Raw genomic sequence first — 21431 nt, 5'->3', positions numbered from 1 at the left:
CTCCGCCGTGGTGCTAGGTCTTAAGACTGTGTCCTTTTTTGTTATAAGGGGTGACACTTTACTCAGTAGCAGCTGAAAGGACTCATCAGGCATCCTCAGATAGTTCCGATAATCTTCGGGATTGTTTTCCTCCATCTCTCGAACCAATCTCATATGAGAGAAGTCATCACAGTTCTTCAGCCACTCTTTACTCCATAACCTTCACCTTTTGCTTCTGGGCTCCTCTGCTTGCTGTATAGCCATCACTCCAAGCATTAATATGGCAACGGTCCTCTCATCCACATCCATACTGAAGGTGGTGCAGTAGATCTCTACTACGCACAGGGTTCGTTATGACGAACGAACGTTGCTCCTCTGTGCGTATACGTGAACCGCAGGAAGCCACAGTGCAGAGGTTAAAACACATTTTGACACTTGCTTTTTATATGAAAAAAACGCACGAAAAAACTACACATTGATGTTCATAAACGATTTATTGTTTGAAAATTGTTACCTGATGGCGTGATCGTTTGCTCCCACGAACGTATGTTCGTTTTTTGAAAGCGCACTCAGCCGATTTTTTGTATAGTGTATGGCCAGCATAAGACAGGAAGAGGACAATAAAGGCAGAAGAGCAGTGCGGTGCGCTGTATATAAAAAGACAGGAAAAAAACACAAATGGAGAGACAATGATGACAGAGCTGCGGTCTGGCCCCACCCTCAATCTCTCCTGATTGGCTGAGTTTGATTGACAGTCATGGGAGCCAATAGCGCCACTGCTGTGCCTTAGCCAATCAGGAGGTATAGTTCCGGACTGCTAAGACATTCGTGGACATCTCTGGACAAAGAGGGGGCTCTGGTAAGTATTAGGGGGGGAGGGGGGAGAGCTGAACACAGAAGGCTTTTTATCTTCATGCATAGAATGCACCTTCTGCCTTTACAATCACTTTAACCGCATCCAGACCGCCTGCTGTCATTATACGGTGGCTCTTTGAAGAGGAATATCGTTCTTATGACAGCAGCGAGCTACCATATCCCCGGTATCCACTTCTTCAGGGGGCGGTCTGCTTCAAGATAAGAGTGGTCTCAGTGGCGGATTTGGCACAAGATCACTTTAATCCCCGCCGCTTACCGGAGCCACTGGCAGCGGCAATCGCTCCCTCTTCCCTGCTTGGCGTGGAGACAAGTGAGGGGAAGATGACCCCCCGCCCCTCTCCATACCATGGCAGGGCAGAATGTCAAAACATCACAATATAGCTCTTAATGATAATTTTTTTTAAATTACATTTAATTTAATTTTTTTATTGCAATTTAGTGTAAATATGAGATATGAAGTAATTTTGACCCCCCCCCCCCCAGATCTCATATTTAAGAGGACCTGTCATGCTTTTTTTCTATTACAAAAGGATGTTTCCATTCCTTCTAATAGGAATAAAAGTGACAGAATTTTTTTTTTTTAAAGAACAGTGTAAAAATAACAAATAAAAAGTAAAATAAGAAAAAAATAAAATTTTTGTAACGCCCCCATCCTGCTGAGCTGGTGCGCAGAAGGTGAATGCATACGTAAGTTGCGCCCGCATATGAAAATGGTGTTCAAACCCCACATGTGAGGTATCACCGCGATCGGTAGAACAATAGGTCCCAAAAATGTGTCAAAAGTGTCCGATGCGTCTGCCGCAATATTGCTAAAAAAATAACAATAAATTATTTAAAAATGCCATAAATCTATCCCCTATTTTGTAGACGCTATAACTTTTGCGCAAACCAATTGATAAACGCTTATTCCGATTTATTTTTAACCAAAAATATGTAGAAAAGAATACAGATCAGCCTAAGCTGATAAAGAAATGAGGTGTTTCATACACCAAAGACACTCTAGATTTAATCAAACAGATTGAGGGTATGGTCGTTCCTCCCAACTCCCTGCTCGTGACCTTGGATGTGGAGGCCTTGTACTCCTGCATCCCGCACGAGTGACGGTTCGCACCTTCCTCTATGAGGAGGACCCGCACCGCTGGAATTATAATGAATTTATTTTGAAGTTGTTATGGTTTATTCTTACTCATAATTGGTTTTGCTTTAAAGTGGTTGTAAACCCTTACAAACCACTTTGACCTACAGGTAAGCCTAGATTAAGGCTTACCTGTAGGTCCAAGCAATATCTCCTAAACCTATATGGTTTAGGAGATATTTGCCCGAAAACGGGCACCGCTGTCTACGGCGCATGCGCCGTAGACAGTGGCGCGCAGGCGCACTGAGCGCGGCAGTTCCAAGAATGGAGCTGCCGCATTTGTCGACTCCCGTGCGCATGTGCGGGAGTGACATCATCGCGGCTTCGCCGAATGACAGCGGCGGAGCTGCGAGACGCCACCAGCAAGATGGATGCGGCGGACTACAGGGGACAGCGGCGACTTCATTGGCTCCTGTGTCAGGTAAGTGACACATAATGGGCTATTATGCGATGCGATGCGATGCGATGCATAGTAGTCCATTATGCTTTACCTTTGCAGGGAAAAAAAGAGGAAGTAAACTCATCAGGGTTTACTTCCTCTTTAAGGACTCCCACTACCTCCTTACCAAATATACCGATCACGTCCTATGCTGGACACGTTATATTGATGACGTCTTCATCGTATGGACAGACACCCGGGAGTCGCTGGATGAATTTACTCATTTGCTGAATAATAACCAATTTACGTTCAGCTGCAACATACATAAAACCAATTTCCCCGACCTTGTCATCTACAAGAACAACGACAATACTTTGGTAATTGCAATAAGACTACGGCTGGCAATACGCTGCTACACCCAGCTAGTGCACACCCTCCAGCGCTCATTCGGAGCTTACCATATGCTCAGTACATCAGGCTCTGCCGCAGTTGTACAAATTAGACAGATTTTCAGAAGCAAACCAAATCACTGCAATCGCGTTTACTTGCAAGAGGCTATAGCAGACCACTACTATGTGAAGCCTATAATAAGGCTTTACGTCAAACATGTAATGATCTGCTATTTAAATCCAAGGTTCCATCTGGAAGACCTACAGTCAAATTAATCACTACATTTTCATCACATGATGAGGATATAAGAATGATAATGGACTCCCATTAGCATCTTCTACAGGAAGATCCTATGCTTAAAAAATACATTGGTGAACGCCCCGAGATTATATTTAGATGTGTTCGTTCTCCTCGAGATAGACTTGTCACTATACTGGACACAAAGAACAGGGCCGTCTTTAGCGCAGGGCAAACGGGGCACCTGCCCTGGGCCCAATGTTTGTAGGGGGCCCGCACTGCTACCCGCGAATTGGGGCCCCAATGAAGGTTTTGTGGAGTGCGCAGAGGACACGGGACGGGAGGCTGTATTCCCGCGCTAGCCAGCTGAGAGGGGGCGGGGCCGGGAGCTCCACTGACACTCTGACCCCGCCCCCGTGCAGCTTGTATGCTCGGAATAAAGCAGCTGTAGTGAGAGCCAGTGATCGGAGTGGGAGCGTCAGTGGAGCTCCCGGCCCCGCCCCCAGACCTCTGTATTCCCCAGCCAGTATAGAGGGGGCGGGGCCGGGAGCTCCACTGACACTCCCACTCCAATCACTGGCTCTCACTACAGCCGCTCTGTTCTGAGCATACAGGCTGCACGGGGCGGGGTCAGTGCGTCAGTGGAGTTCCCGGCCCCGCCCCCTCTCAGCTGGCTAGCGCGGGAATACAGCCTCCCGTGTCCTCTGTGCACTCTGCAAAACCTTCATCGGGGCCCCAATTCACGGGTAACGGGGCCCCCCTACAAAGCATCAGTGGAGCTCCCGGCTGTTGTAGAGAGATCAGAGAATGGAAGCCCCGCCCACATACCTCTAAATGTATGTAGTGTGTTTGGCTGCCCAGGTATGTCCTTACACCCATAAAATGCCTGACTGCTTAAACCCTGAGCTGTGTTATTCAACTGTCAAGCTGTGTGTTGCTAAAAGTTCTCTGACCATCACCTGTAGCATGTCCGCAGTCTCTGATTGTCTCCTGTAGCATGTCCGCAGTCTCTGATTGTCTCCTGTAGTATGTCCGCAGTCTCTGATTGTCTCCTGCAGTATTTCCGCAGTCTCTGATTGTCTTCCGCAGTATATCCGCAGTCTCTGATTGTCTCCTGCAGTATGTCCGCAGTCTCTGATTGTCTCCCGCAGTATGTCCGCAGTCTCTGATTGTCTTCCGCAGTATGTCCGCAGTCTCTGATTGTCTCCTGCAGTATGTCCGCAGTCTCTGATTGTCTTCCGCAGTATGTCCGCAGTCTCTGATTGTCTCCTGCAGTATGTCCGCAGTCTCTGATTGTCTTCCGCAGTATGTCCACAGTCTCTGATTGTCTCATGCAGCATGTCCGCAGTCTCTGATTGTCTCCTGCAGTATGTCCGCAGTCTCTGATTGTCTCCTGCAGTATGTCCGCAGTCTCTGATTGTCTCCTGCAGTATGTCTGCACTCTCTGACACTCTCCTGTAGTATGTGTGTGTATTAATGTGCCCCTTTACTTGCTCAATTATTTAGGATTGCTCCACTGCTCAGTGAGAGGTAATGATGTGCATTAACCTGTAGCAACCAATCAGCGAACAGTAGTGATCTGCTTTAATCTCTAGCAGCCAATCAGTAAGTGGTAATGATGTGCATTAACCTTTAGCAACCAATCGGCAAGCAGAAATTATGTGTTGTAACCTCTAGCAACCAGCCAGCGAGCAGTAAGGATAGGCTGTAACCTCTGGCAAACAATTGCAATCACTGCGTGATCTGCTGCAGTAAACTGATTTTGAGTCTACCTGCTATTTTTTGTATGTCTCAGAATGGAGGGGGGGGGGCCAAGAAAATGTTTGCCCAGGGCCCAATCAAAATTAAAGACGGCCCTGACAAAGAACATACATCTAAACTACCTCTGGGGACGTCACGATGTGGCAGATCATGGGTATTACCAAGCCCAAAAATTCTGCTTCCTAATGGTGAGACCTTTTGCCCAAAATTCTCGGTAACTTGTTACACACAAGGTCTGGTTTACCTTCTGATGTGCAGATGTGGGGCTTTTTATGTGGGAGAGACGGCCGGACAGAGAATCATCGATTATTCGGGTGACGGGAAAATGTTCACTCCCATTATCAGACATATTGATTTTTATCACTGTTTTGATACATCTTCTGCCTCATTCGTTGTTCTGTCGTCTCCAAAAGCCCCAGAGGGGGCGAGTGGGACAAATTTATCCTTCAAAAGGAAACCCTTTGGATAGAGCGATTGAATGCGACTCGATTTCCGGGGCTAAACGGAACTCAGACTTATAAATCCTTGTTGTAGTCTATTGCTGAGCCTTGTAATCTGACAACCACATCTCTTCCTCCTTTCATTTCTGACCCCGTATGAACATTATTGCTTTTGGCAATACTATAATGTTCTTTCCTTAACCACTTTCAGACCGGACCATTTTGCTGGTAAATGACCAGAGGTCTTTTTACAATTTGGCACTGCGCTGCTTTAACTGGTAATTGCGCGGTCATGCAATGTTGTACCCAAACAAAATTTGCGTCCTTTTCTTCCCACAAATAGAGCTTTCTTTTGATGGTATTTGATTGCCTCTGCAATTTTTATTTTTTGCGATATAAACGTAAAAAGACCGCAAATTTTGAAAAAAAAAGATATTTTCTACTTTTTTTTATTAGAAAAATCCAATAAACTCAATTTTAGTCATACATTTAGGCCAAAATGTATTCAGCCACATGTCTTTGGTAAAAAAAAAGTCAATAATTGTATATTTATTGGTTTGCGCAAAAGTTGTCACATCTACAAACTAAGGTACGTTTTCTGGAATTTACGCAGCTTTTAGTTTATGACTGCCTATCTAATTTCTTGAGCTGCTAAAATGGCAGTGCAGTACAAAACCCCCCCAAATGACCCCATTTTGGAAAGTAGACCCCCTAAGGAAATTGATAAGAGGCATGTTGAGCCCATTGAATATTTTTTTTTTTTTGCCTCAAGCGATTGAATAATGACAAAAAAAATGATTTTATTTTTTTTACACAAAGTTGTCACTAAATGATATATTGCTCACACATGCTATGGGCATAAGTCAAATTACACCCCAAAATAAATTCTGCTGCTTCTCCTGAGTACGGGGATACCACATATGTGGGACTTTTTGGGAGCCTAGCCGCGTACGGGGCCCCGAAAACCAAGCACCGCCTTCAGGCTTTCTAAGGGCGTAAATTTTTGATTTCACTTCTCACTACCTATTACAGTTTTGAAGGCCATAAAATGCCAAGATGGCACAAAACCCCCCCAAATGACCCCATTTTGGAAAGTAGACACCCCAAGCTATTTGCTGAGAGGCATGTTGAGTCCATGGAATATTTTATATTTTGCCACAAGTTGCGGGAAAATTACAAACTTTAATTTTTTTTTATTTTTTTTTCACAAAGTTGTCACTAAATGATATATTGCTCACGCATGCCATGGGCATATGTGAAATGACACCCCAAAATAAATTCTGCTGCTTCTCCTGAGTACGGGGATACCACATATGTGGGACTTTTTGGGAGCCTAGCCGCGTACGGGGCCCCGAAAACCAAGCACCGCCTTCAGGCTTTCTAAGGGCGTTACAGTTTTGAAGGCCATAAAATGCCAAGATGGCACAAACCCCCCCCAAATGACCCCATTTTGGAAAGTAGACACCCCTAAATTTAGGGGTACACTAGTGAGACTAGGTAATAAATGGCGGGTGCCCTGAAACTATAAAAAAATAACTAACCAACCAGCGTCACCTGTAACAGTTATATGGTGATCACTGGTGAAAGGGTTAACTAGGGGGCAATCAGGGGGCTTTATGCGGTAGTATATGGGGGTCCCTGGCGCTATAAAAAGCTGCGGCGAACCTAAATACCTACCTGCCTAACTAGCGTCACCTGTGACACTAATACAGCGATCAGAAAAATGATCGCTTATTAGGCTGGGTTCACACTGGAGCGATGCGGGAACGCCACGAATCCGCGGCGGGTTCCCGCATCGCATGCCTCCCGGCGGCAGTTCACACTGCCCTATGCGAACTGCTGGGAGTGTCAGTGAAATGTTACTGACACCCCCAGATCAGTTCGCATATCGCAGTGCGATCTGCAAACTCGGATCGCATGGTGTGAACACCCATGCGATCCGATTCTGCTGCGGACCAAAAAAAGGGTCCCGTGCGAGTTTGCGGCGGGTGCAACGCGAATTCAGCCATACTATCAGTATACAGATAGTATACAGATAGTATACAGATAGTATACAATCTGTATGGCTGAACTCGAATCGCACAGAGATCGGATGTGATTTGCACTGCAGTGCGGTGCGAATCACATCCGTTCTCATAAACCGCTGCAATATGAACCCAGCCTTAGTGACACTGGCGACGGGGGGTGATCACGGGGTTAAACCTTTATTGGGGGGGTTAGGGGGGTACCTTAGAACTAAAGGGGGCTAACCCTAACTGCCCTAACAGTTATTACAGTCACAAATGACACCAATGCAAAAAAAAAAAAATGCAATGGGTGTCACTGTGACTGGGGGGGCAGGGGTAATTGGGGGGGTGATCGGGGGGTGAAGGGGGGGTGTGAGTGTGCCTGGCATGTTCTACTGTGTAGTGTCGTGTTGGTGCAACTCACCGATCCTCTCTCCTCGGTGCCGGAACGAAAAATACCGACACGGAGGACAGATTACATCACTTCCTCTCCTGTGTTTACATTACAGGAGAGGAAGTGATGTCACGGAGCATTTCCATTCGTCGGGAGCGATCGCGAGGGGGTGGCCATGAATGAATGGCCGCCCCCTCATCCCGGATCGCTCCCGAACGAATACCGACCGCCGCAGGCACCGGAAAAATATTGTTGGAAAAATATTTCCAACAAGTTGGAAAATTGGGTCCGACGGATATTCGGACGGAATCAGTCCGATGCAGACCACACACAGTCGGATTATCCTACCATACGGTCCGATAGGACACATTCCGACGGATTCTCCGACCGTGTGTACAAGGTCTTAGAAGATGTTTTATTTATATGTATTTCAATACTAATTGTTATATTTGTTTAAATGAACTTTGTACATGTCCCTTATTAAAGTTGTATGATCGCTCTGATGTGTTTTGCTGCGGCGCACTTCTCCCCTATTGGTCCACTTTCTGGCATTAGGGCATTTCTGGCCCATCATGTTCGGCTGCACAGCGCCACTCCTCCTGGTTTCCCCTTGGGCCCAGATGTGCGGCGATTGGCTGAGATCCTGGGTGACATCCAATCCTCCTCGAGCTCCGCCTCTGCTGCCGTCGCATTGGCTGATTGCTGCCATGTTCACGGCCTCAGTTGGCGCATGCATGGTGGCCGGTGGTCACTTCCGCCAGGAGGCGACGCACTTCCAGTTGGGATGCGTGTATATATATATATACATAGAGCTTGCCATAGATGTTCATCAGACCCCAATTGGATGCCAGGAGACACACACACTGCACAGGATGCTTGTGAATCTCGAGGTAATGCCGGCACTTCTCTTTCTTTACACGTCTCTCTTTTTTACCACCAGATTGTCACTTTTCTGATGTTATCGTTCTTCCGATATATGTACCATCCTCTCTTTTTTTGAGCCCAAAAGCTACTTTTTGGACATCCCCATTTTCTGATATACACCGGCTGGTCCCGCTACCGGCTCCCGCGTCCGTCTAGCTGTGTGGTCACAATCCCTCCCCGGTACCTCCAATATGTCTTTTTCCTTACCAGCAAACTATAAACACCAAACCTCTGCGGCGTATTTCATGGCAAGCTTTGTGGTCGTCTTTTCTCTTCAAATGACTATTGATCTGTCTAATGCCGCGTACACACGATCGGAAAAAGAGCGATGAGAGCTTTTCATCGGAAAATGCGTCCGTGTGTACGCTCCAATCGGAATTTAGCTGTCCGAATTTCCGCCAGCCAAAAATTGATAGCATGTTCTCAATTTTCCCAAAGGAAAAACTTTCTATCGGTAATTCCGATCGTGTGTATGCAATTCCGACACGCCAAAAATCACGCATGCTCAGATTCAACTACGAGACGGAAGCTGTTGGCTACTGGCTATTGGACTTCCTTTTTCTAGTCCCGTCGTACATGTTTTAGGTCACCGCATTCTAAACGATTGGAATTTGGTGTGACCGTGTGTAGGCAAGACAGCTTGAGCCGAATTCCGTCGGAATTCCATCAGGAAAACCATCAGAGCTTTTTCCGACGAGAATTCCAATCGTGTGTACGCGGCATAACTGTTACTTGGTGTTGATCTTGTACCGCTCATGCTCTTTTAGCACGTCTATGTATTGGATATTACTGAGCAATCTGCCTTTAAATGTATAGATTTGTACTGTCATTTTTCTTTTTATTTATAGACTCTACATCCTGGACTGCCTGGTTACTTACTGTACCTTCCTTTCTTAAAGTGGATTTCCAGGCTTATTAAAAGTTGCTGGCTTTTAATAAACAGACACTTACCGTATTTATCGGCGTATAACACGCACCCCAAGTTTAGGGGGAATTTAAAAGAAAATAACTTTTAGGAAGGAAGTTTAAGGAAAAAAACTTACATTTAAATGCCCATCAATGCAGCCTTATCAGTGTCCATCTGCAGTCTTGCCCATCCATCTGCAGTCTTGCCCATCCATCTGCAGCCTTCCATTGCAGCCTGTCAGTCACTTGCAGCCTTGCCATTAATCTCGTCAGTCATTTGCAGTCTTATCTGTGGCTTTGTAATTTAAAAATGGCACCGCCGGGATACAGAGCGGATGTCCTGTGTATCTCGGCGGCGCTCGGTAGTTCTCGGCCGCTCTCGGCGGCTTTTGGATGATTTCGGCTGCACTCGGCTATTTTCGGCCACAGTCGGACGTTCTCGGCAGCTTTCAGCTTTCCAAAAGCCACTGAGAACGGCCGAGTGCACCACCGAAAATAGCCGAGAACGGCCAGAGATAGCCGGGAACCTCTGAGTGCCCCGAAAATACCCCCTGAAGCCGCAGAGAGTGGCAGAAAATGTTAAAGATTGTGGGAGATCGGCGTATAACACACACCCCCACTTTCCCCCTTATTTTTAGGGGGGAAAAAATGCGTGTTATACACTGATAAATACGGTACCTGTTCCACGGTCCAGCGTTGCGGCTGAACGGGGTGTCGCTCTTCTCCCCCTCCTCTCTGCCGGCGCCTCCATTGCCACTCTGGGCACCCGGCTGTGACAGCTTCACGGCCGGACACGCACGGCGCATGCGTGAGTCGTGTTGCGCTCCCTGAGTGGACAGGCGATCTCCTGGGACCTGTCACGTGTCCCAGGAGATTGCCTAGAGGGAGGGGCCGCCTAAGGCGAAAGGAGGAGCTGCCTTGGCGGTCCCTGGGCGGAAGTGGGACAGGAAGTCCCCCTCCTAACGAAGCCCCCTCCCCCCTCAAAAAAATGACACGCCAAATGTGGCATGTAAGAGGGCGAGGAGCGCTAAAAGCGGAAGTTCCATTTCTGGGTGACAAACCTGTTACATACAACTCTCTCTCTATAAGTAGCAGTTTGTATGTTCTTATATGTTCTCGGTCACGTGACACCAACCTTCTATAGAACAATCCTTATTGATTGCTTTTTATATAAACTTATATCATATCTACATATATGTGTCCCAACTGGGGGGCTTTGCCCTTTGCTGTGGGATGTGCTGGAAAAACAAGTCCGATCCATGGAGTCATCAATGTGTGTTATTGATCGCCAAGATTATATAATAAGAGCCCCTCCTCCCATCACATAATGGTTTGATTTATGTCTTCTCCACACACGTCTATGAATTGGCAGATCCACTGAAAACAAGGCTCTCCACATGTGGCTGATATCACAGCATTGGTAAGCAGGGGTCAGAGTAAGATTACTGAGCTGCTGAGAGCTCCCCTAGTGGCCAATCTGCAGATCTCTATATTTCATACAATACGAAAAATGAGGAAGAGAATAAAATGTGAGTGAGATACAAATCTCTTTATTATAATAAAAGCACAAAATACATATTTACAGAAAATATTTTATGTCGAAGGAGCACGCGGGGCGCACTGGCTGTCTGCGGGTGATGGGTGTCACATGACATGCCGGGATCATGAACCATGACAGATGACATGGCACGGTACTTGGCACTCCATCCTGGTCCAGGTGATTTCACAATTCATTAAATCAGTTTTCTATTTATTGTTACCACTGATTGGCTCCTTGTCCTGTTTCATACTCACCCAATCTAAGCTCTGCTGTACAGGGACTATGAGAGGCTGATATCAGGTCACAATTATTTACACTGCTTGCATTTAATACATCTATAGATGTATTTATGATTCATTCAGTGTATTTTATACCTGGAATTATCTCCGCACCCAAATATGTTTTAAATGTTTTTTTTAAAACAGAGGATCTCAGCACAGGAGGGATACAGTGCTAGAGGTCAGTGTTAGAGGTCAGTGTTAGAGGTCAGTGCTAGAGGTCAGTGTTAGAGGTCAGTGTTAGGGATACAAGGTTAGGGTTAGAGGTCAGTGTTAGAGGTCAGTGCTAGAGGTCAGTGCTAGAGGTCAGTGCTAGAGGTCAGTGCTAGGGATACAAGGTTAGGGTTAGAGGTCAGTGTTAGAGGTCAGTGTTAGAGGTCAGTGTTAGAGATACAGGGTTAGAGGTCAGTGTTAGAGGTCAGTGTTAGGGATACAAGGTTAGGGTTAGAGGTCAGTGTTAGCACCCGTACACATGGTCGGAGATTCCGACGGAAAAGGTCCGATCGGATTATATTGTTGCAAAATCCGATTGTGTGTGGGCCCTATCGGACTTTTTCCGTCAGAACTTCCGTCGGAAAAAATTTGAGAGCAGGACCTCAAATTTTCCAACAACAAAATCCAACCGGATTTTTTCCGATCGTTTGTAGAGAATTCCGATCGGACAAAGTGCCACTCATGCTCAGATCAAATAATGAGACCAGATACAGTTTGTAAGGGCGCTCTGAACTTCAGGACCAAGCAAAAACAGATGCCTTTATGAACCATAAAGTCTATAATAGGGTATCCTCCACACTTAGGGCTGCACTTATGGAGAGAAGCAATCTCTGAATAGGAAACAGAAAAACAAAGAAAAGGCGCCTCTAAGTGTAGAATTAAAAGCTGTTTAATTTCCCCAAAAAGGGTTAAAAACACTTACAAGATCTGTAGACTGGCAGAGCATTTCATTACTATCCATGTAGGTGGTCCGGCATGAATGCAGTGGTCACTGGCATATACCAGTTCTTTAGGCTGTGTGTGTCCAGTAGCGGGGGGGTCCAGGGGATGCCAACAGGAAAACCAGCAGGGAGCTCCAAGAGAACTGACAGGCCGGCCCGCAATCACAGCCTCAAAACACGAGGATCCCAGAAGTGACGTCAGCGGCAGGAGACAATAACCAGCAACCAGCGTGGACCACAGACAGGAAGCAGTCATCAAAGAGGGACGCGTTTCGGAACATCTCATTGGTTCCTTTATCAACCTGATGACTGTGTGTGTATCCCATACGCATTCATGCCGGACCACCTACATGGATAGTAATGAAATGCTCTGCCAGTCTACATATCTTGTAAGTGTTTTTAACCCTTTTTGGGGAAATTAAACAGCTTTTAATTCTACACTTCGAGGCGCCTTTTCTTTGTTTTTCTGTTTCAAATAATGAGACCAAAGCTATTGGCTACTAGCCGTGACATAGTTCCATCGTAACAAACGAACGTCATCACATTACGAACGATCGGATTTTCCAACAACTTTGTCCGACCGTGTGTATGCAACACCAGTTCCGGACAAAATCCGTCGGAAAAAATTTGACGGATTTTGTTGTTGGAATGTCCGACCCGTGTGTACGGGGGCTTAGAGGTCAGTTAGAGGTCAGTGTTAGAGGTCAGTGTTAGAGGTCAGTGTTAGGGATACAGGGTTAGGGTATAATTTGTGCTCTCTGTAATTCTGCTTTTAATCTGGTTCTTATTACAGCTGGTTGGGGATATAAGGCCAGCCTGTTTTATAGATTATGCTGCCTGTTTGACCTCCATTCTTTTAGCTATGAAGTTGGGTCATCACTTTGCTCACGTTCCAGAACATCTGCTGCTGGAGTGAAAATAAGGCAAATGTTGGGTCCAGAGGGAGATGACAGTCCACATTCAGACAAGGCTAACCCAATCAGATATTGAGAAGATATGAGTCCCTCCTCGGATCTCCTCCTCATATGGTCAGATGACCTCCATTAATAGGAAGATATGAGTCCCTCCTCGGATCTCCTCCTCATATGGTCAGATGACCTCCATTAATAGGAAGATATGAGTCCCTCCTCGGATCTCCTCCTCATATGGTCAGATGACCTCCATTAATAGGAAGATATGAGTCCCTCCTCGGATCTCCTCCTCATATCTTCCTATTAATGGAGGTCATCTGACCATATGAGGAGGAGATCCGAGGAGGGACTCATATCTTCCTATTAATGGAGGTCATCTGACCATATGAGGAGGAGATCCGAGGAGGGACTCGTATCTTCCCATTAATGGAGGTCATCTGACCATATGAGGAGGAGATCCGAGGAGGGACTCATATCTTCCTATTAATGGAGGTCATCTGACCATATGAGGAGGAGATCCGAGGAGGGACTCATATCTTCCTATTAATGGAGGTCATCTGACCATATGAGTCCCTCCTCGGATCTCCTCCTCATATGGTCAGATGACCTCCATTAATAGGAAGATATGAGTCCCTCCTCGGATCTCCTCCTCATATGGTCAGATGACCTCCATTAATGGGAAGATATGAGTCTTCCTCGGATCTCCTCCTCACACCAGTGGCAGTGTGAAGAATTCCTCTACAGTCTGATAATTATAAAACACCTCCAATTTGATTGAACACTCTGAGTCCTCCGGTGTGAAGGTGATGGTGGATGTACAGTCTGTGCCGTCCTGTCTGTTCTCCATTTCTCCATCAATAGGAAACATTCCTGTATACCAGGTGAACTCCGCATTGTCTGCCGAACATTCTTCAATGTACGCCACAAGAGTCACCTCCTCACCCACCCGGGGGCGCTCCGTCACACATTTAATCTCCCGTATTTGGAACTTCTTCTCTGGTCCTGTGGAGGGAAGAACATTGTCATTATTGGCGAGCCAGCCAGGATGTGTCTGACATCAGATACCATACTCAGCTTCTCTTCAATCCCCTCCTCCCCCACCACACATACTCACCTTTACTTCAAGTGGTTGTAAAGGCAGAAGGTTTTTTTTTTTCACTCCTTAAATATTTTCTCTGCATTAAGGTAAAAAAAAAGTCTGAGTGGAGCTCCCCCCAGCCCCCCCCCCCTTTATACTTATCTAAGCCCCATCTCCATCCGGCAAAGTGCACAAGAGCAAATGCTCTCCGATCTCCCCCTCCTCATTGGCCTTTAGCTCCTGCTGCTGTCAATCACATCTACGGATGAGGGAGCAGAGGGGGTGGGCAAGCCGTACTGTGTGTGTCAATGCACACACAGAACATGACTTGGGAACAAGCACACACAAATGCCCCCATAGCAAGTGGCTTGCTATGGGGGCACTCAGCATGGGGGGGGGAGCACCAGTGAGGGACCCCAGAAAAGGAGAATCGGGGCTTCTCTGTGCAAACTATTACAGAGCCAGTAAGTATAACATGTAAGTTATTTAAAAGAGAAAAACAAATATGTTTGCAATCACTTTTCACATCCCTTGTAATAGAAAAAAGCATGACAGGTCCTCTTATATATGAGATCTGGGGGGTCAAAAAGTCCTCACTTCTCATATTTGGACTTAAATGCAATAAAAATAAATAAATAAAATTGTCATTTGAAAAAATGTGCCTTTAAGGGGTATGGGCGGAAGTGGCGTTTTGACGTCACTTCCACCCTGCTATGGTATAGAGATGGGTGGGCGCCATCTTAGCCTCACTCGTCTCTATACCACAGGCAAGGCAGGTCCCGATCGCCTCCGCCACTACCAATGGCTCCGGTAAGCGGCGGAGGGCACGGGAGAGCGGCGGGAGGGGGAGAGCCACCTCTCCCGCCACCGAAAATGTTGATTTCGCGGCGAGCCCGCCGCAGAGACCACCATTATCACATCACACGACCGGCGCCTGAAAAGATGGATAACCCGGTTGTGGCAGCAGCTGCTGCCGTTACCGAGATATATCCCTCTTCAAAAAATGGACGTACATCGGCGTGCACTGGTCATAAAGTGGTTAATGCCAATGGTCCCAAAAATGTGTCAAAATTGTCCAATGTGTCCGCCGTAATGTCGCAGTCACTATAAAAATCGCAGATCTCTGCCATTACTAGTAAAAAAAAAAAAAAAATATTAATAAAAATGCCATAAAACTATCCCCTATTTTGTAGATGCTATAACTTTTGCGCAAACCAATCAATAATCGCTTATTGCGATTTTTTTTTACCAAAAATATGTAGAAGAATACGTATCGGCCTAAACTGAGGGAAAAATTATTTTTTTATATATTTTTGGGGGGATATTTATTATAGCAGAAAGTTAAAAATAATGCTTTTTTTCAAAATTGTCGCTCTTTTTTGTTTATAGCGCAAAAAATAAAAACCACAGGGGTGATCAAATACCACCAAAATAAAGCTCTATTTGTGGGGAAAAAAGGACGCCAATTTTGTGTGGGAGCCACGTCGCACGACCGTGCAATTGTCAAAGCGGTGCGGTGCCGAATCGCAAAAAGTGGTCTGGTCATTGGCCAGCCAAATGGTCCGGGGGTGAAGTGGTTAAACCAGCCTAGATGATCAGACCACTTGACACCTACAACCCCGAATAAAAAGTACTGCACAATACACATTATTAGTATAAACACACAACATCTCACAATAGTTCTATAAGAGATTAAAGTGTTCACAAGATGAATCTCATCTCCAAGAGATGTTCAGACTGACAGAAACAATAGGTGTTCCAATTAACAATGGGAGATACATACTTAGCGCAATAACACCTAAAGAGGAAGTAAAAGCAGGGGGAAAAAACACACCCTGTAAGGTAAAGGCATAATGAGCTAGTATGCATAGCAGCTCTGGAGGGGAGGAGGCACAGCTCTAGAAGGGGGGAGGAGGCACAGCTCTGGAAGGGGGGAGGAGGCACAGCTCTGGAAGGGGGGAGGAGGCACAGCTCTGGAAGGGGGGAGGAGGCACAGCTCTGGAGGGGAGGAGGCACAGCTCTGGAAGGGGGGAGGAGGCACAGCTCTGGAAGGGGGGAGGAGGCACAGCTCTGGAGGGGAGGAGGCACATCTCTGGAAGGGGGGAGGAGGCACAGCTCTGGAGGGGAGGAGGCACAGCTCTGGAGGGGAGGAGGCACATCTCTGGAGGGGGGGAGGAGGCACAGCTCTGGAGGGGAGGAGGCACAGCTCTGGAGGGGAGGAGGCACAGCTCTGGAAGGGGGGAGGAAGCACAGCTCTGGAAGGGGGGAGGAGGCAAAGCTCTGGAAGGGGGGAGGAGGCACAGCTCTGGAGGGGAGGAGGAGGTACAGCTCTGGAGGGGAGGAGGCACAGCTCTGGAGGGGAGGAGGCACAGCTCTAGAGGGGAGGAGTCAAAGCTCTTGAGGGGAGTGCATTACTGTAACACAATGGTGTAAAACGAGTCCTTAGCGGGAGCTACTGAGCTCTGTGTACTGAAGGAAAATCTGTAAAAAAAACAAAAAAACACACAAAAAAAAAAAAACAAGCTGCACCTGCTGGTTGGATTTATAGTACGTAAGATTTAATTTTATATTAAATTTTTTTTATCAAGGTCGCTTTCACACAGTCATTCCAGTGAGGTCCACCTGTCAGATTTCCAGGCAGATCTGATTGGAAGGTTCATTCATCACTTTGTCCGTTTACACCCCCTACCTCCGGGTCTGATGAGGACCGCTCTGTCCTCTTCCATGTGGGCGGAGCGGATCAGAGGTAGTCGGGTGTAAAGGGACAGCGGAGTCCATGTCTTCTCTTCAGAGCGCACACAGACCTGTCATCACCCCGCTCTGCTCCAATCAGCTCACAGATCCTGTGCCGATCACAACGGAATCCCCCCCCCCCACCTTAGTCCTGACCATAATCAATAAATAAAGAAGAAAATAATATAAATCTTCATTCACTTTTGTTAAAATCATTCTTACCGGTTTTTGTTTTTTCCGCCTTCCCAGAATCTCCTATAAAACAAGAGAAATATTTACAATGGAGAGAAAACAAATCATTACACAGTGATGTCTTACCGATCATTAAATATCTATAGATTGATAATTCTATCCATGACCATCAGAGACCCCAACAGCACAGAGCTCAAATCAGCCCCCAATAAATCCCATCCCCCGCACGGTTATCAGTGTACACAGTGCTGCATCATGTATGGGGGAGGTGCAGGCTGTTTTATAGGGAATGTCTAGAAATGTTAATTCTAAGCAATAACCTGAGAAATCGACCTTTTGTCTTAAATTCCTCTTGAAAAAATCTGTACACTTCCTGTGCCCAGGCGCTCCAGATATCAAGTCACTTCCTGTGCCCAGGCGCTCCAGATATCAAGTCACTTCCTGTGCCCAGGCGCTCCTGATATCAAGTCACTTCCTGTGCCCAGGAGCTCCTGATATCAAGTCACTTCCTGTGCCCAAGCGCTCCTGATATCAAGTCACTTCCTGTGCCCAGGAGCTCCTGATATCAAGTCACTTCCTGTGCTCAGGCGCTCCTGATATCAAGTCACTTCCTGTGCTCAGGCGCTCCTGATATCAAGTCACTTCCTGTGCCCAGGCGCTCCTGATATCAAGTCACTTCCTGTGCCCACGCGCTCCTGAAATCAAGTCACTTCCTGTGCCCAGGCGCTCCTGATATCAAGTCACTTCCTGTGCCCAGGCGCTCCTGATATCAAGTCACTTCCTGTGTCCAGGCACTTCAGTTCCAAAGCTTCATAGTTGTATATTAGCAATGTGAGATCATCTAAGGCAGCTAATCTACTGCTGCTGGTCTCACCAGTTTTGGAGTGAAATTTTGTCATTACTATGCGGATCACTGTTCTCCTTGCTGGAGGGGAAGCCGTACCTGTGGAGCTTCACTGCAAGGATCTCCCGGCTTCTCCTCCATCCATTCTGTGATTTGTGCTTCCCCCACCTCTATCATTACCCCTCCAGTCATCAGATCTCCAGTCATCGGGGGGGCGAGAACATGCAAAGCCCTGAATACAGCAAGCTAGCCCCCACGCCCCACAAAGAGATAAAGTGCAGATCAAGGCATTGTAAGTCTTTATATGAGAAAAGATAATCTGCAGGGAGATGTCATTGGTCCTCTGCTTCCACACTACAGGTCACCTTCCCCAATTACTATTATTCCCTCCTGTGGTAAGCGTAATGGCCATCTGCAGTATTCATGAATCCTCCACCTAATCCTATTGGCTGAGGGTGATGGGATGTACATGGAGCGCCCCCTCTGGTCTGAGGGTGATGGGATGTACATGGAGCGCCCCCTCTGGGCTAAGGGTGATGGGATGTACATGGAGCACCCACTCTGGGCTGAGTGTGATGGGATGTACATGGAGCGCCCCCTCTGGGCTGAGTGTGATGGGATGTACATGGAGCACCCCCTCTGGTCTGAGGGTGATGGATCTACATGGAGCCCCCCCTCTGGGCTGAGGGTGGTAGATGTACATGGAGCCCCCCCTCTGGGTTGTTTATGATGGGACGTACATGGAGCACCCCCTCTGGTCTGAAGGTGATGGGATGTACATGGAGCACCCCCTCTGGTCTGAGGGTGATGGATCTACATGGAGCACCCCCCTCTGGCCTGAGGGTGGTGGATGTACATGGAGCCCCCCATCTGGGTTGTGTATGATGGGACGTACATGGAGCACCCCCTCTGGTCTGAAGGTGATGGTATGTACATGGAGTACCCCCTCTGGCCTGAGGGTGATGGATCTACATGGAGCACCCCCCTCTAGTGTGAGGGTGATGGGATGTACATGGAGCGCCCCCTCTAGTGTGAGGGTGATGGGATGTACATGGAGCGCCTCCTCTGGTGTGAGGGTGATGGGATGTACATGGAGCTCCTCCTCTGGTGTGAGGGTGATGGGATGTACATGGAGCAACCCCTCTGGGCTGAGGGTGATGGGATGTACATGGAGCGCCCCCTCTGGGCTGAGGGTGATGGGATGTACATGGAGAACCCCCTCTGGACTGAGGGTGATGGGATGTACATGAAGCGTCCCCTCTGGTCTGAGGGTGATGGGATGTACATGGAGCGCCCCCCTCTGGTCTGAGGGTGATGGGATGTACATGGAGCAACTCCTCTGGGCTGAGGATAATGGGATGTACATGGAGCGCCCCCTCTGGACTGAGGGTGATGGGATTTACATGGAGCAACCCCTCTGGGCTGAGGGTGATGGGATGTACATGGAGAACCCCCTCTGGACTGAGGGTGATGGGATGTACATGAAGCGCCCCCTCTGGTCTGAGGGTGATGGGATGTACATGGAGCGCCCCCCTCTGGTCTGAGGGTGATGGGATGTACTTGGAGCGTCCCCTCTGGGCTGAGGGTTATGGGATGTATATGGAGCACCCCCTCTGGTCTGAGGGTGATGGGATGTACATGGAGCGCCCCCTCTGGGCTGAGGGTGATGGGATGTACATGGAGCGCCCCCTCTGGTCTGAGGGTGATGGGATGTACATGGAGCGCCCCCTCTGGGCTGAGGGTGATGGGATGTACATGAAGCATCCAATCTGGGCTGAGGGTGATGGGATGTACATGGGGCGCCCCCTCTGGTCTGAGGGTGATGGGATGTACATGGAGTGCCCCCCTCTGGTCTGAGGGTGATGGGAGGTACATGGAGCAACCCCTCTGGTCTGAGGGTGATGGGATGTACATGGAGCGCCCCCTCTGGTCTGAGGGTGATGGGATGTACATGGAGCGTCCCCTCTGGGCTGAGGGTGATGGGATGTACATGGGGCGCCCCCTCTGGTCTGAGGGTGATGGGATGTACATGGGGTGCCCCCTCTGGGCTGAGGGTGATGGGATGTACATGGAGCGCCCCCTCTGGGCTGAGGGTGATGGGATGTACATGGAGCACCCCCTCTGGTCTGAGGGTGATGGGATGTACATGGGGCGCCCCCTATGGACTCATCTAATGAATGACATATGAACACATCATACATATGTAGAATACACGGGATCCTCACCTGTCAGGTGCAGAGTATATTTCTTCTCTCGGACGATCTTGGACTGACTGTGTGTCACCTCACACCGGAGGGACAATTTATCATCACTCGTCTTTGGGGTGAAGGTCAGCGTGGTGGAAGATTTATACAGACTGTCCAATCCGATCTCTGGATCCGATATCGTCACCTCAGATTGGGGGAACGTGGTGAACTCCTTATACCATTTTATTTGTAGCTCTCGGGGGGAGTATCCTGATATTGTTACTTGGAATGAGGCCTCCTGATTGGCTGTCACTCTCGTTGGTTGGACAATGATGTCGGATAATGTGGGCTGTTTCTCTGTAATGATAAATGTAAAACACGGTCAGATTCCGGGGAATCGGAGAACAGATAAGTGTCAGAGAATGGCAGTGGAGCTGGTCGGCCCCTAAACAATGAATAAGAAATTTGCACCTTATGCCGCGTACACACGAGCAGACTTTTCAACAGCAAAGGTCAGACGGAACAAATCCACCAGACAATTTGATTGTGTGTGGGCTCCATCGGACCTTTGCTGTCTAAAAATCAGACGGACTTTAGAAATAGAACATGTTTCAGATTTTTCCGCCGGAACCAGTTCCTCTCCAGAAGTCAGTTTGTGTGCTGGTCCGACGGACGAAAACCGATGCGAGGGCAGCTATTGGCTACTGGCTATGAGCTTCCTTATTCTAGTCCAGTCGTCATCACGATCGAATCCGTTAGACTTTGGTGTGATTGTGTGTGGCCAAGTCCATTAGTTCGGAAAGTCAGTCGGGAAGACAGTCGGACCTAGTCTGCCGGAAAGTCCGGTCGTGTGTACACGGCATTAGATATAGCTCCCAACCATCCCGGATTTTGAGGGACTGTCCCTGATTTGGAGCAATGTCCTCTGTCCCGCTTTCCTCCTCATGTTGGTCTGATCTCTATAGTTGCATATAATATACACTTTTTATCTATCAAAAAGTGTTTCCCGGTGCTGAACATTTCATCTGATTTCTAAATTGCAAATTCTAAAAGCCAATATAAAGGAATAGAAATGGTAAAAAAAAAGCACTTGTGTGTTTAATCAATCTTGTTTTTTTGTACAATTCTCCTTTAAGGGGGCGTGGTAAGGGGTGTGTCCTAAGCCTGCATACTTTTGCTGATAGGTGTCCCTCATTCCCATCTCAAAAAGTTGGGAGGTGTGCCTTAGATGCTTTATTTTTGTTCTCTTCTCCCCCAGAGGTCCGGCCTCCACCAACCGAGTACCCAGAATGTCACCCTGACAGCTC

At 47.6% G+C, this 21431-nt stretch overlaps 1 protein-coding gene across 1 annotated transcript in view; it reads right to left on the bottom strand.

The window, feature by feature from the left end:
* Nucleotides 1-13753: 13753 nt before the first annotated feature.
* Nucleotides 13754-21431, bottom strand: part of LOC143929725 (hemicentin-1-like) — a 106433-nt gene continuing 98755 nt past the window's right edge. The window contains exons 10-12 of the mRNA XM_077453697.1: nucleotides 20164-20481; nucleotides 17125-17157; nucleotides 13754-14093 (exon numbers count right to left, since the gene is read on the bottom strand). Coding sequence (XP_077309823.1) covers nucleotides 13801-14093; nucleotides 17125-17157; nucleotides 20164-20481 — 644 coding nt within the window. The 3' untranslated portion in view covers nucleotides 13754-13800. The remainder of the gene's footprint in view (nucleotides 14094-17124; nucleotides 17158-20163; nucleotides 20482-21431) is intronic.

Source organism: Lithobates pipiens, unplaced genomic scaffold (assembly GCF_037356315.1).
Source record: "Lithobates pipiens isolate NorthernLeopardFrog02 unplaced genomic scaffold, aLitPip1_a1.2 Scaffold_24, whole genome shotgun sequence".
In the NCBI taxonomy this organism is placed as follows: Eukaryota; Metazoa; Chordata; class Amphibia; order Anura; family Ranidae; genus Lithobates; species Lithobates pipiens.
Note: the sequence above shows the minus strand (reverse complement) of the source record. Positions and strands in the feature narration are given on the sequence as shown.